This window comes from Lepidochelys kempii, chromosome 1, assembly GCF_965140285.1.
Source record: "Lepidochelys kempii isolate rLepKem1 chromosome 1, rLepKem1.hap1, whole genome shotgun sequence".
NCBI lineage: Eukaryota > Metazoa > Chordata > Testudines > Cheloniidae > Lepidochelys > Lepidochelys kempii.
The window spans coordinates 63,624,929-63,637,008 of record NC_136380.1 but is presented as its reverse complement, the minus strand read 5'-3'; the positions used below and the strand labels follow the sequence as shown (position 1 = coordinate 63,637,008).

The 12,080-nt window shown below is 41.0% G+C and overlaps 1 protein-coding gene across 4 annotated transcripts in view; it reads right to left on the bottom strand.

The window, feature by feature from the left end:
• The window catches only part of VWA8 (von Willebrand factor A domain containing 8), a 290,052-nt gene that overhangs the window by 226,886 nt on the left and 51,086 nt on the right, over window positions 1-12,080 (bottom strand). For 3 of the 4 annotated variants that reach the window (XR_012159153.2, XM_073345760.2, XM_073345743.2), the window contains exons 5-8: window positions 8,784-8,951; window positions 4,705-4,869; window positions 4,024-4,073; window positions 2,774-2,882 (exon numbers count right to left, since the gene is read on the bottom strand). Coding sequence is in view for 2 of the 4 variants with exons in the window: in XM_073345760.2 (XP_073201861.2) it covers window positions 2,774-2,882; window positions 4,024-4,073; window positions 4,705-4,869; window positions 8,784-8,951 (492 nt within the window). In the remaining 2 variants the exon portion in view is untranslated. The other variant, XM_073345772.2, reaches the window with a different exon arrangement.

Below are 12,080 nucleotides of genomic sequence, written 5' to 3'. Positions count from 1 at the left end.
TCAATAACTGGAGAAGGAAGAGTAACTATCTTGTCTAGGCGGTCTCGGTTTGGCCTGTATACTGAGGCCAGCCAGGCCTGAAGAGGTCAGAGCCACAGTCTCGTGTGCTGAACCGTATATGTATAAGCAGCCATACAAGTGAGCAGCTTCAGGCAATTTTGCACCGTAGCAGCGAGCTGTCGTTGTAAGCCCTCAATGATGGTGCCCCTGGTCAGAAAACGCGATTCCGGAAGGAATGCTTTGGCTTGACCTAAGTCTGGAAGAGCTCCAATTAACCCTATCTTCTGAGTGGGGGTTACAGTGCCGAATCCATTTCGAGACATACCACTCTGGCTCTGAGTCCGACAAGGACTCTGATCTCGGTGACCACAGGGATGCGCAATGGGGTGGTGCCAGGAAGTAGTGTCAAGGGGAGGGCGGCCGGTGCCGCATTATGGCTGGTTTGTCCTTAGAAGGCATAACACTTTTCTGCAGGGCCGGTGCCACCTGAGCTGTCATAGCTACGAGGTCCCTGGCTGCCTCGAACATGTCCGGGGTGGACAGAAGATCCAGATCCTCTACCAGACTCTCCCGCGTGGGGGAGTCCACCAGTACTGGACTCAACGGATCTCTCTGCAAGGCTGGTGCCAGTTTAGCCGGAGCAGGGGCTGAGTGTCCTGGCATGGGATGCACTCCACTAGCGCTTTCGCATTCCACGGCTCTAATTGTGAGCGAACGCCCCCTCCTTTTGGCTCTCTTCTGCTTCTTGTGTGGCACCAGCGAGTGCGAGCAGTGCCGGGTAGCCACAGTGGAGGTCTTCGGTGCCAGGAAGTGGCAGTGCCAAGGGTCTCTGGACCCAGAGTCCTTTTTCCGCGCCGCAATCTCTCTCACTGAGGCTGGTGCACTCCGCATCGAAGCACTGGACTTCGGGTCTGATGCAGGCTGTCCCGGCTGGGGATGGAGAACTGACTCCACAAGGAGTAGTTTTAACCTAAAGTCTCTCCTTCTTGGATCTTGGGTGGAAGCCTTTGCAGATCTTGCACCTGTAGGTCTGGAGAGCCTCCCCTAAGCACTTTAACAAGGGTCGTGGGGGTCACCCCTGGGGAAAGGCTTCTGGCAGGACCTGCATGGTTTGAACCCTTGAGACCGAGGCATGCCGCAGTCCCCAGAAGGGGAAGAACACAGTGGGGGAAACCCTAACAGAAACTTATCTAACCAACTATAAACACTACTTGAAACACTAACTAATACTAAGTTAACTATTTACAGATACAAAGAGAAAGACCACTAGGGGATCGCTTCCCGTATCAATAGAGAAGCAGCAGCTCCAGTGACCATCATGGGCAGTAAGAAGGAACTTAAGAGGCAGCGGGTCGGCAAGGACCTACATACACTGCCATAAAGGCACGACTCCAGGGGGCTCCACAGCCGACCCGACGGGTACCACTAAGCACACACATCTACTTGGAATCGGCATGAGCAAGCACTAGAAGAAGAACTACTTGTTTAAGTGCTCACCAAGGTGAGTAATGGTTGCATAATCAAGCCCTAAATAAAACAAAATAGATTTTTCACTCAAAATTCTCTAGTTTCTTTTGTTTGCACATATCCCCAACATATATGGGCAAAACAGCAATGAACTATCCTGGCACAAGTATATTTTTGTGAAATGCGAACTCAACTCATTTTGTTATTCAATGATGCTCCTTGAATCTGGAGCATTATAAATGGATGTAGTAAAAATCATCCACATGAGCACATTCTAGGTAAAATGTGCTGCTCAGGTGATCAGACATTCACTTAGCATTATTACATTTAAAAAGCATTTTTTGTAAGGCCACAAAGAGAGCATAATTACAATGGCACAGATGAGATTAGCCTCCTCCTCACTCGAAAAAGCCTTCTGTTTCAGACGGGAATTTTCAGTCTGGGAGTCATGACCCTGTAGGAGCTTGCAAATGTGTTGAAAGGGAGCAAGCAACCACCTTGCCTTTCCCATATTGCTAAATGGTCACTGGTCCGAGCCAGATGAGGGGAGGAACATAAGGTCCCAGAAGGAAACAGGGCCACAGCATGGAAAAAGTTGAGAACCTGGTTTAGGAAGCTATAGATAGATCAGACACTGGCACACAATGATAACACACTACATTTTTTAATGTAAAATAAAATACTTCCTTCACCCCTCAGGTCAGATAAATAGCTGAGTGGACATTTTATTTCCACTATTTTGGAAGCAGTCTGACATTAATTTAAAAGTCATTTTCACCACAGGGCTAGAAAAATAAAATGATATAATGTATTTAAAAATCCCACATATATTCCTTTCCTAAAGCACACTATAAATTAGTCTAATCACTGTGCTTATCACTTCATAGTTTTTAATGTGGTATCAATAAGTCAGTTTCTCTGAGAGAAATAGTTTCAAATTCCTCCCCCCCAAATAAACACACCTACATCAATTTTAAATCACCTGGCTAATCCACACGCCTAATGAATTAATTGAATCTAATCATTGTTCAATACACCAAGAAGCTCTGCTGAAATCTTTCTTGTCTCATGATTCATACTAATTTATCTCCTGATTTTACATCTGGATCTCTGCAGTCTTTATGGTGCCCACAGAGATCCAATTAAGGATGTGTCCAATGAGATCCAATTCAGAGAGAGAAAGATTTTTTTAGTGTTCTTATTAATCTAGTAGTTCCAAAGACACTAATAAGATATGAACCGTTCAAATTATATCTGAGGAAATTCCTCACTTTTAAAATTTCACTTCACAGTTACATGCACATACCAGAATCTGAACTGCAGCTGATAAACTGTCTAAAGGAAAATCTGGAAGTCCTAGCGTAGAAGATTCCTGGGAGCAGAGAGTTGTAGCAAAAGACAAGAGCTGAGAGATTCTGGAAAATAAACAAGAAATTGTAATATTTTATACATGCAAAACATACTTTAAAACTTTAAGCCCTATGAAGCTAAACACAGCATAAGATGTTGAAGCAACTTCTGAATACAAGTAAATTTTATCTAATAAAGTTCTACAGAATTAAGGACTCACAATATGAAAACTGTAATTATATATGAAAAACTGTTTAAACATATTCCCATACTTACTAAAAATTCACTTAGTTCTCATCAGTCTCTAGGGTGTGAAAAGCTCCAAGTCTGTTTTGGTAGGTCCTGCGCTTCCAGGCAGATTCTGTGGCGTCAGAAGCTCACTGAGCTGCCTTAGCCTAGCAGCAAGGACCACAGCCTACACCGAGTTACTTTCATCACAGGCCAGTATGGGAGGTGGGAAGGGGGATACCCCACAGTCTCTGCTGCTCCTTTGGGTTTAGATGTTGTTCAGCCCCCTGCCTGGATCGAGGTCTGCTTCCCCTCTCAAGAAGGTCTCTGTAGAGCATGCAAGGGGAAGGGGAACCTGGGCCCACCCTCTACTCCGGGTTCCAGCACAGGGACCCTAATGGTAGCAGCTGTTGGTGGCTTTCCCTTCACCACCGGAACTGCTTAGACTCCCTGGGCCACTTCCCCGCAACCTCCTTTTCTACCTTCTCCTTTACCTCTGTCCTTCGCAACACTTCCTCTCCTCCAACTCTTTCTCTACCTTGACCCTTCCTCAGGCTTCAGCTATCGCTTCCTCTCCTCCAATTTCCTTCCCCCGGAACTCACTGGAAGGAGAGCTTTTAAGCAGTGTAAATGGGACCTTGATTGGTTCCAGCTGTCTCCATTAGCCGAATGGCCTTAATTGAGCCTTTGCTGGTTAATTGTAATCAGGTGCCTGCATTAGCCTAACGGCCTTAACTAATCCTTAGACAGGTTAAATGGCATTGGGTGTCTTGATTGGCCTGGGGTAGCCTTTGTTTGGCTATCCAGGAAACAGGGACCTGCAAATCCTGAAGCTGATATATTTACCTTCCACTACTCTTTTATAGCCTTCTGGTCTGAGTCCACCACAAGGGATACAGCACACAAATTGCAAACAATCCTGACAGGACAGAACATTCAGCCTCTCAACACTACTTTTTTGTAATTATGAAAATTTACCTCTGTGCAGAAACATTTGATCCAACCGAGTATAATAGCTTAAGATGGTCCTGAAAATAGAACATAGCATCACATATCAGATTAATTTCTGGGTTATACCATGGATAACAGTGCATATTGTGCGAGATGTTTTCTATTTCTCATCTAATTAGACACCGAGCCTTTTGTAGCAAAGAGCCTGGTCTTGGCACACAGAATTAATTTTCTAAAAGGAAAAAAAGTTAGCATATCTTTGTTTTAGGATTATATTGTTTTATTGAAATTAATTTTAGCTACAAAATAAAAACATCAGAACAGCCATGGTGGGTCAGACCAATGGTCCATCTATCCCAGTATCCTGTCTTCCGACAGTGGCCAGTGCCAGGTGCTTCAGAGGGAATGAACAGAACAGGTGATCCATCCCCTGTTGGCAAACAGAGGCTAGGGACACTTCAGAGTATGGTTTTCAGTCCTAATAGCCACTGATGGACCTATCCTCCATGAATTTATATCTTGGAGATTATCTCTTTCTTTTCAGTAATTAACTGGGTATCAATATGACCCCCGCCCAAAAAAGGGTCAAAATATTTTATTCATGTTCAATGATTAATTTTTGAATGTATAATAGGTAAAATACAAGATTAAAGTATCAATTAGTCCTGCTCTGTAAACAAGCTTTAACTGATCTACAATGGCACTTACCTTAAAGGGTAGATGATAAACATCTCTTGCTTGAAATCTAGAACGAAGAGGAGGGTCCAATGGATTACCAGAATATCTAGGTACCGGCAGGCCCAGAGCTATCACACGAAAATCTTCACTTACTCGAACAATCTTCCATGCATCTAACTCAGTTTTAGTATGTTCCTGGATCAATTAAAATAAGGTAATAATTGGAATGCAATGACATCTTTTAGTGAGGGCCCTGATGCCTGAGCTACAGACTGAAGACCTATAGGGGAGGGATCAAAAGAGTGGTCTTCCAGTTAAATTTGGTCTTCTGCTTCCCTCGTCTTTAACACAGAGGGGCCAGGATGAAATGTTCTATCTTGATTTAAGGTATTCAATTTGTAGATCATACATCGAGGCCTTTCTAAGGTAAGGGTGGCTGAAATATGCTTCACTGAGTTCAGCCCTCAGGCAAGCTAATGATGGATTTCCACAGATGCTCAACGTTTGGAAACTATGAATTAGAGTTACAAATATCTTTCTCTTTATAAAGAAGAGAAAAAACAATGAAACTGTGTTATGTATTTTCTTCCACAGAATTAAAAGTCTAACTTTAGCAAGTTTGGTTTTTTTAACTATAATGAAGGGATGCTCCTCTGAATAAGAGAACATTTTGTTTGTATATAATATGCTGTACCACAAGTAATAACAATACAGGTTTATCACTGTACTCTTTTCTGAAGAGTACATCTATTTCATATTGAAAACTTCAATCACGTCGCCAGGAAAAGACTCATTGCAGACAAAGAAGACAGTTCTGCAGTCTTCCCACATTACAATCAAGTCTTGCTTGAAATTATACATGACTACTTCATGCAGATGCAATGCAAGAATAATGATTCACATAGAAGAACAGAAAATGAGCCATAAATTATGTAATACAATATTCCCAAACAAAAAAACAACAATATTAGATTTAGTATCACTATAGGAGATTTATTCAAATCAGATAACATTAGCAGTATACCTAAGGCACCAATTTAGAGCCATTTTATCATTAGCAAGGTACAAAAAAATGTACTGCACAATCTCAATCAATTCCTATTTGAATTTAAAGTCAGTTTTCATGTCTCCTCCTTAAATGTAGCTATGATAAAAAACCACATTTTGTACTTCAGTATGTTAATTACATTTTCATAAGTTACCTCTCCTAACCAAAACAGACTGAAATGGATCAGAAATACTCTAAAAGCAAAAAGAGGCATAACCACCAATCATAATGTCTCAGAAATGAGTTACAGTATTTAATGGCTCAGTGGGCAATGTTGTGCAATAATATGTAGGATCATGGGTGTATTTAAGTTGGAGTAGGGCACAAAAATTTTGGACAAAGTTTATTTGTTGAAAAATGCAGTTTTAGGTCTACTGAAACTATTCATGAATTCAACAAATCTGCCAAATAGTTTCTGACAAAATATTTTCAAGGTAGCTTCATGAAGTGGAAAGAGAAGGAGCTTGGGCTGGTGGCAATATGCCTTATTGCCTCGGGGTTAGAGCAGTTACCTGGAATGCTGGAGACCAGATTCAAGTCCCTGCTAAGCATGTTTCAGAACAGGGACCTGAACTTAGATCTCCCCTGTCCCTGATGAGTACCCTAACCATATATGGTATTCTGGAATCGGCCTCACTCAGTCTCTCCTATTGAAGCTGTTCCACTTTGTATAAATAATCATTGGAGCAGGGACTTGAACCCAGAACTCCCCCTCCCAGGTGAGTCCCCTAACCACCATTCTCTCTCTCTCGCCTAATGAATATTTAATTATTTAATACAAAGGGAAACAACTTCAACAGAAGAAGCTGGGCGAGACTCACCCTGGAATACCCTATAGTCTGGTGGTTAGGACACACACCTCAAAGTGAAAGGACCCAAGTTAAAGTTGTTACTCTGAATCAGACAGAATGGGGACTTGAACCTAGAATTCCCATATCCCAGGTGAGAGCTCTAACCATAGGACTATATAGTATCAGGGGCAAAGGACACCATCTCTTCATCCTGTGGTGGTTTTGTGAACAGTGTTCCAAATTGCCTTTACTTTTATTTAAAAAAGCAGTTAAAAACACCCCAAATCCAAATTAAACATTTTGGTCCAACAGAAAATTTTGCTAGACCTGAAACAATTTTTTTTCCTGTTTTGCTGAAGGGACTAAAAATTTTTTGTTTCAGATTGATCCGAAACAATTCGTTTCAACTTTTTGGTTTGTTGAGTTCAGAGAACTGAAAAATCAATTATTCACAGTGCTCTATTTGCAATTTTCCTTCCTGTGACTTGTGTAGGCTGAGCCACATGGGGCTCCATCTCAGCCCAGCACTGAGTTTTATGGGAAGTTTAGTGAAGGTTAGAAAAAGGACATTTAAAGTCACTTTTTCAAATTAATCTGAAGTTAGAAAAGTTAACTTGTATTAGCTCATAATAATTGATATCCCACACTAAGACAGGGTTAGAAAAAGGAACAATTGAAATGCTGAAGGGAAAAGATACAACAGAATACTTACCCAGTTCAGCCATGCTATAGGGCCAGGAAGCAATGAAGAACTGAGAAGCTGATGAACTATACACACTACTTAAGAGACTTGAAATGAAGGACGGTATTTTCCCCCCCACTTTGCTTAAAGCAAGCTTAAGCTATTTCTTGTTTGCTGGGTTTTTTGAACCTGGTAGAAGAAAGCCCCAGTTCTAACTCCCTGTATCTAATGCCTGGTGGAAACACGCTTCGTACAGTGGTAAGTGTGCCTTTAACTGAGAAGCTACTATGTTTTGTTTGCATTCCCTTCGTCAGCTTTTCTGTCTCCTGAAGTTACAGACTGGCCACGTTCACACAGAGATGTTTCAGAAATATTGCAGAGTCTAACGAAGTCTAACATTATTTAAAAATGATTATCAACTGACAAGCTACTGCTCATTTGGCAGATTGGGGTAGACATAATAGGAAGAAATATGGATAGGTACGAGTCAGGTGGATGGTAAGAAACTGACAGGGTATGGGACAGGAAACCATGGAGCATGTAAGTAGAGTACAGAGGACTGACAAACACCCTGCTCAAACTTAATTTTGCCTCATAAAACTTGAAAAAATGTACCAGAGGTCAAAGTCATCAGTTGGAAATTATAAAATCCCATTTCCTATTCAAGGGATCAATTTCCAATAATCTCGCTGTAATTTATATTGGCCTTTTGCACATATTTTTGCAAATTATAGGATGAGTGAAGGCAGGGGTGAAAGTAACTTAAAGGACGTACCAGTACGCAGGGCAGCCAGGGTCCTGGGCAAGGTGGGGGCAGGGTGGGACCTTGGATGGAAGGGGCAGGGCTGGGGCCAGACTCCCCCGCCATCCCTTCAGTGCTGCCTGGGGCTCCAGCAGCAATTTAAAGGGCCCGGGGAACACTGGCCAGAGCCCCAATCCCTTTTAAATCACCAGACCCCGGGGCAGATGCTCCTTTTGTGTGCCCCCCCACATCAGCAGCCCTGCCAGTACGGCGCTTAAAGCCCTGGTGCAGCAGTGCTTTAACATCGGCTGCGTACTGGCCCATATTGGCCACCACTTTCTTACTGGTACTTACTTTCACCTCTGAGTGAAGGATTATATGGCAGCAAGGAATGCATTGCATCCTTTAATCGTTCGTTTTCAGACATTCTACAATTTTTAGAGGGCTTTCTAAAGAGAGTAATGTTATTTTGAAGTGTTAGCTCAACTCCACTGGAACACTTCCAACCTCAACTTTTTTTCACAAATGTTTTTCTTTGTGAATCAGAATAGTATGTATTTGTTAGAAGTAAGTAGAATTTACTTCAAAATTAGTAGCCAGTCTCTATGAGAATAAAGGACATTCAGGAGACATTTTTTAAAAAATTATTTTTAAATGACCGAATGGCTGATTTCACCCATGACCTTCACTTAGCCAGCTATCATCTTGAGTCACATCCTCACACAGGTGAAGACACATCCAAGGGATGTACCCTGTTTATCTCAGGACATCTCTGACATAGTTAATAGGGTCACTTCCCTGTCAAAAACAGATAAAAATTCAAAACAACATAATGCTTTCCTGTACCTGTAGCAGTTTGTCATAACGTTCTGCAGACATAAGAAAGCGCCCATCTTCAAGCTGCATTTCTCTGTTTTCCAACAAATTGTTTAACACAGGCAAGACATTCCGCTCTGCCTTCTCCAAACCCTCCAACACAAGGATTCTGCCTTCTGTAGCTGCACGGACTGCACACTGTTTCAACAAAAACAACAACATTAAGAGACATATACTGCATAATATAGCACATGAAATCCAACTGAAAATGAAGGGCTTAATCCTGCACACATTGATGCCTAAGTAATCTGAGTCAATGGGACTGAGCATGGTAGTAAGTACTCTTTCCATTAGTAGCATTTGGAGGATCTTACCCTTACATAACAATTAAATTGAACACATTTTTCTGTAGAAACAATTAGTTACCGTAGGTGTTTATCTAAAAAACTATTTAATCCAGGCATCAAAACAGCATCAAAACAAACACTGGAAATTTTTGTGCCATTTTTTTTGTTAAAAATCTGATAATATTTCAAGCACAAAATGTAAAACTAAATATTAAAAGTTAAAACAATAAAAACTCCAAATATGTTCAACTTGTTCCATGGTCACAAAGCATTCCTTTACTGAATCAAAGTGAAGAGAAGACACAATTCTGACACTCACATTGGGTGGTACCTCACTGAATGCAAGTAGTCCCATTGAAATCAGTGTAGTAAGTGACTACTTTGTATGCATAAGGGTGGTAGGTTCAGGCCCTTAAAGCACATAAGCAGCAATCAAGCACACTGCAACAAGACTCAAACCACCTCTTACTGTAATGCTGACAGACCCCGGTCGTTGTCGGGCGGGATCAAACCTGGGACCTCTGAAGTATGAGCCTCTACTGCATAAACTAAAAGCCACATGGCTCTTAGCTAAGGCTATAACAGACTCATTAATCTCTAGCTAGGTTAGTTGCCCCTAGAGTGGGACAGAGCACCACACCTAGCAGGCCTGTCTACTGAGCTGGGCAGCGAAATGTTGCATCAATTAAATATATCTTAAGCAACTACACAAGGGACCAACCAAATCAGTTGCTTAAAGATATTTTGAGTGCCTTTGTATCAGTGTAGTAAGATGTAAAATCCTTTTGCTGGCATGTATTTTTTAAATATACATAGTGAATATTACATATTAGGTATTCAGACGTGCCAATGAATATTTACTTCTTTTGATTTATGCTTTTTGATTTTTTTCCCCTATATTTTTCATTTACTTTTAGCACACACAACAATTCTGGAACAAAGGTATTTAAAAGTAAAAAAAATTTAGAAAACTTCAATATTATGTTTACAATAATCCTACAAAAGTTTACAAACTGAATCACCAGTTTTATGACTGTGTAACTACATCACTACTCTGCTGCTCCAGTTTTACACCAACGTGACTCCATTAAAACCAAAGGTTCTTTGTTTATCCCATGGTAAAACTGAAGTAATGCCGTGATGAATCAAGCCCAATATTATTTTAAAACGATGACAAGTTACTTTAAAAAAAACTGTCAGTTAACTGAAATAGGCTGCTACTAAATGTAGAGCAAAATTATATTCAAAACATTTGGGGATATTTTGGAGCTCATTCTGAAACAGAAGGCTGCCTCAAAATGATGTTCTCTTATCTAGATTTCATCATATTTTAGTTTGGGGGATCTTTTATCTTTGGGTGTTGATTTACAGTACATAATTTGAGCCAATGGTCAAAACTGACCCTTAGTGCCAGTAATTATATGCAACCTCCTCATTGCCCATCATCTTAGTCCCTATAAACTTACAGTACTTCATACCCAAATATTCACAATTACCATCCTATAGAAGATTCCTGAATCCTAATACTAGACTATTTACAAATAACTGATTTACACAATGGGGTGGCATATCACACATGTTTAGAAAGTAGCAACAGGGCTTGATTTAGGCATAGGCAGCCTCATAAGGCACTACATCAAAGAGTTTTACACCAATGTAACTCCATTCAAACACCTATATTAAGGCACTTAGCAGAAGTTTTCTTAAAGCACCTTTACTTAAGGACATAGCTGCAAAGGAAAAATGACCAAAGTCCCTTCCTAGCATGTCTCTTCTAAGCACCTACAGGAGCACCTCATGTCCTCCTAGCATCGAGCCCTTTGTTAAATAAGAGAGGGAAATAAAGGGAGCGCAAAGCAAGGGCTGGGAGCTGGAGTGAGAGGAAGAGGATAGCAGGCAAAGTGAACAGGGAGAAAAGGGAGAGGGAGGAACGGGAAGAGAATGAAGGGAAGGAGAAAGGAAAAGGGAGGAAATAAGGAAACAACTAGGAGGAAAAGTAGGGAAAATGTAAAATCAGAAGAGTTTGCAGCTGGAAGAAAGGGAGGGAGACCAAGAACTGGGTCAGGAAGACTCAGATGAAGAGAACTAGCAAAAAGGCATTCGGAGGAAGAAGCGCAAAGAACAAAAATAAGAATGAAAAATGGAAAGCAAAACTCAGAAAAACAGATAATTGAGATGAAAAGGAAAAAAGAACAAAAAAAGATAAGGCAGGGAGAGAGAATGGACCAAAACCAAGTGAGATGCAACCACACACCGGTGTGTAGCACTGTAGATATGATGAGAATCAAATGCAGGTCCCTCACAAGAGGCAGACGGAATTCCAACCTGAGAAGACTGTGAACCGCTTACCTTAGTTCTGTTTATGGACAGCAGAGATACAGCACAAGCAGCAGCAGTGCAAGCTTCTCATATCACTAGTAAGATATCATGTGTCATAAATATAAAGGGAAGGGTAATCACCTTTCTGTATACAGTGCTATAAAATCCCTCCTGGCCAGAGGCAAAACCCTTTCACCTGTAAAAGGTTAAGAAGCTAAGCTGGCACCTGACCCAAAATGACCAATGAGGGGACAAGATACTTTCAAATCTGGAGGGGGGGGAACAAAGGGCTCATCTGTCTGTGTGATGCTTTTGCCGGGAACAGATCAGGAATGTAAGCCTTACAACTCCTGTAAAGTAATATAGCTAGAAAATGTGTTAGATTTTCTTTTGTTTAATGGCTTGTAAAATAAGCTGTGCTGGAGGGAATGTATATTCCTGTTTTTGTGCCTTTTTGTAATTTAAGGTTTTGCCTAGAGGGATTCTCTATGTTTTAAATCTGATTACCCTGTAAGGTATTTACCATCCTGATTTTACAGAGGTGATTCTTTTACCTTTTCTTCAATTAAAATTCTTCTTTTAAGAACCTGATTGATTTTTCATTGTTCTTAAGATCCAAGGGTTTGGGTCTGTGTTCATCTGTACCAATAGGTGAGGATAT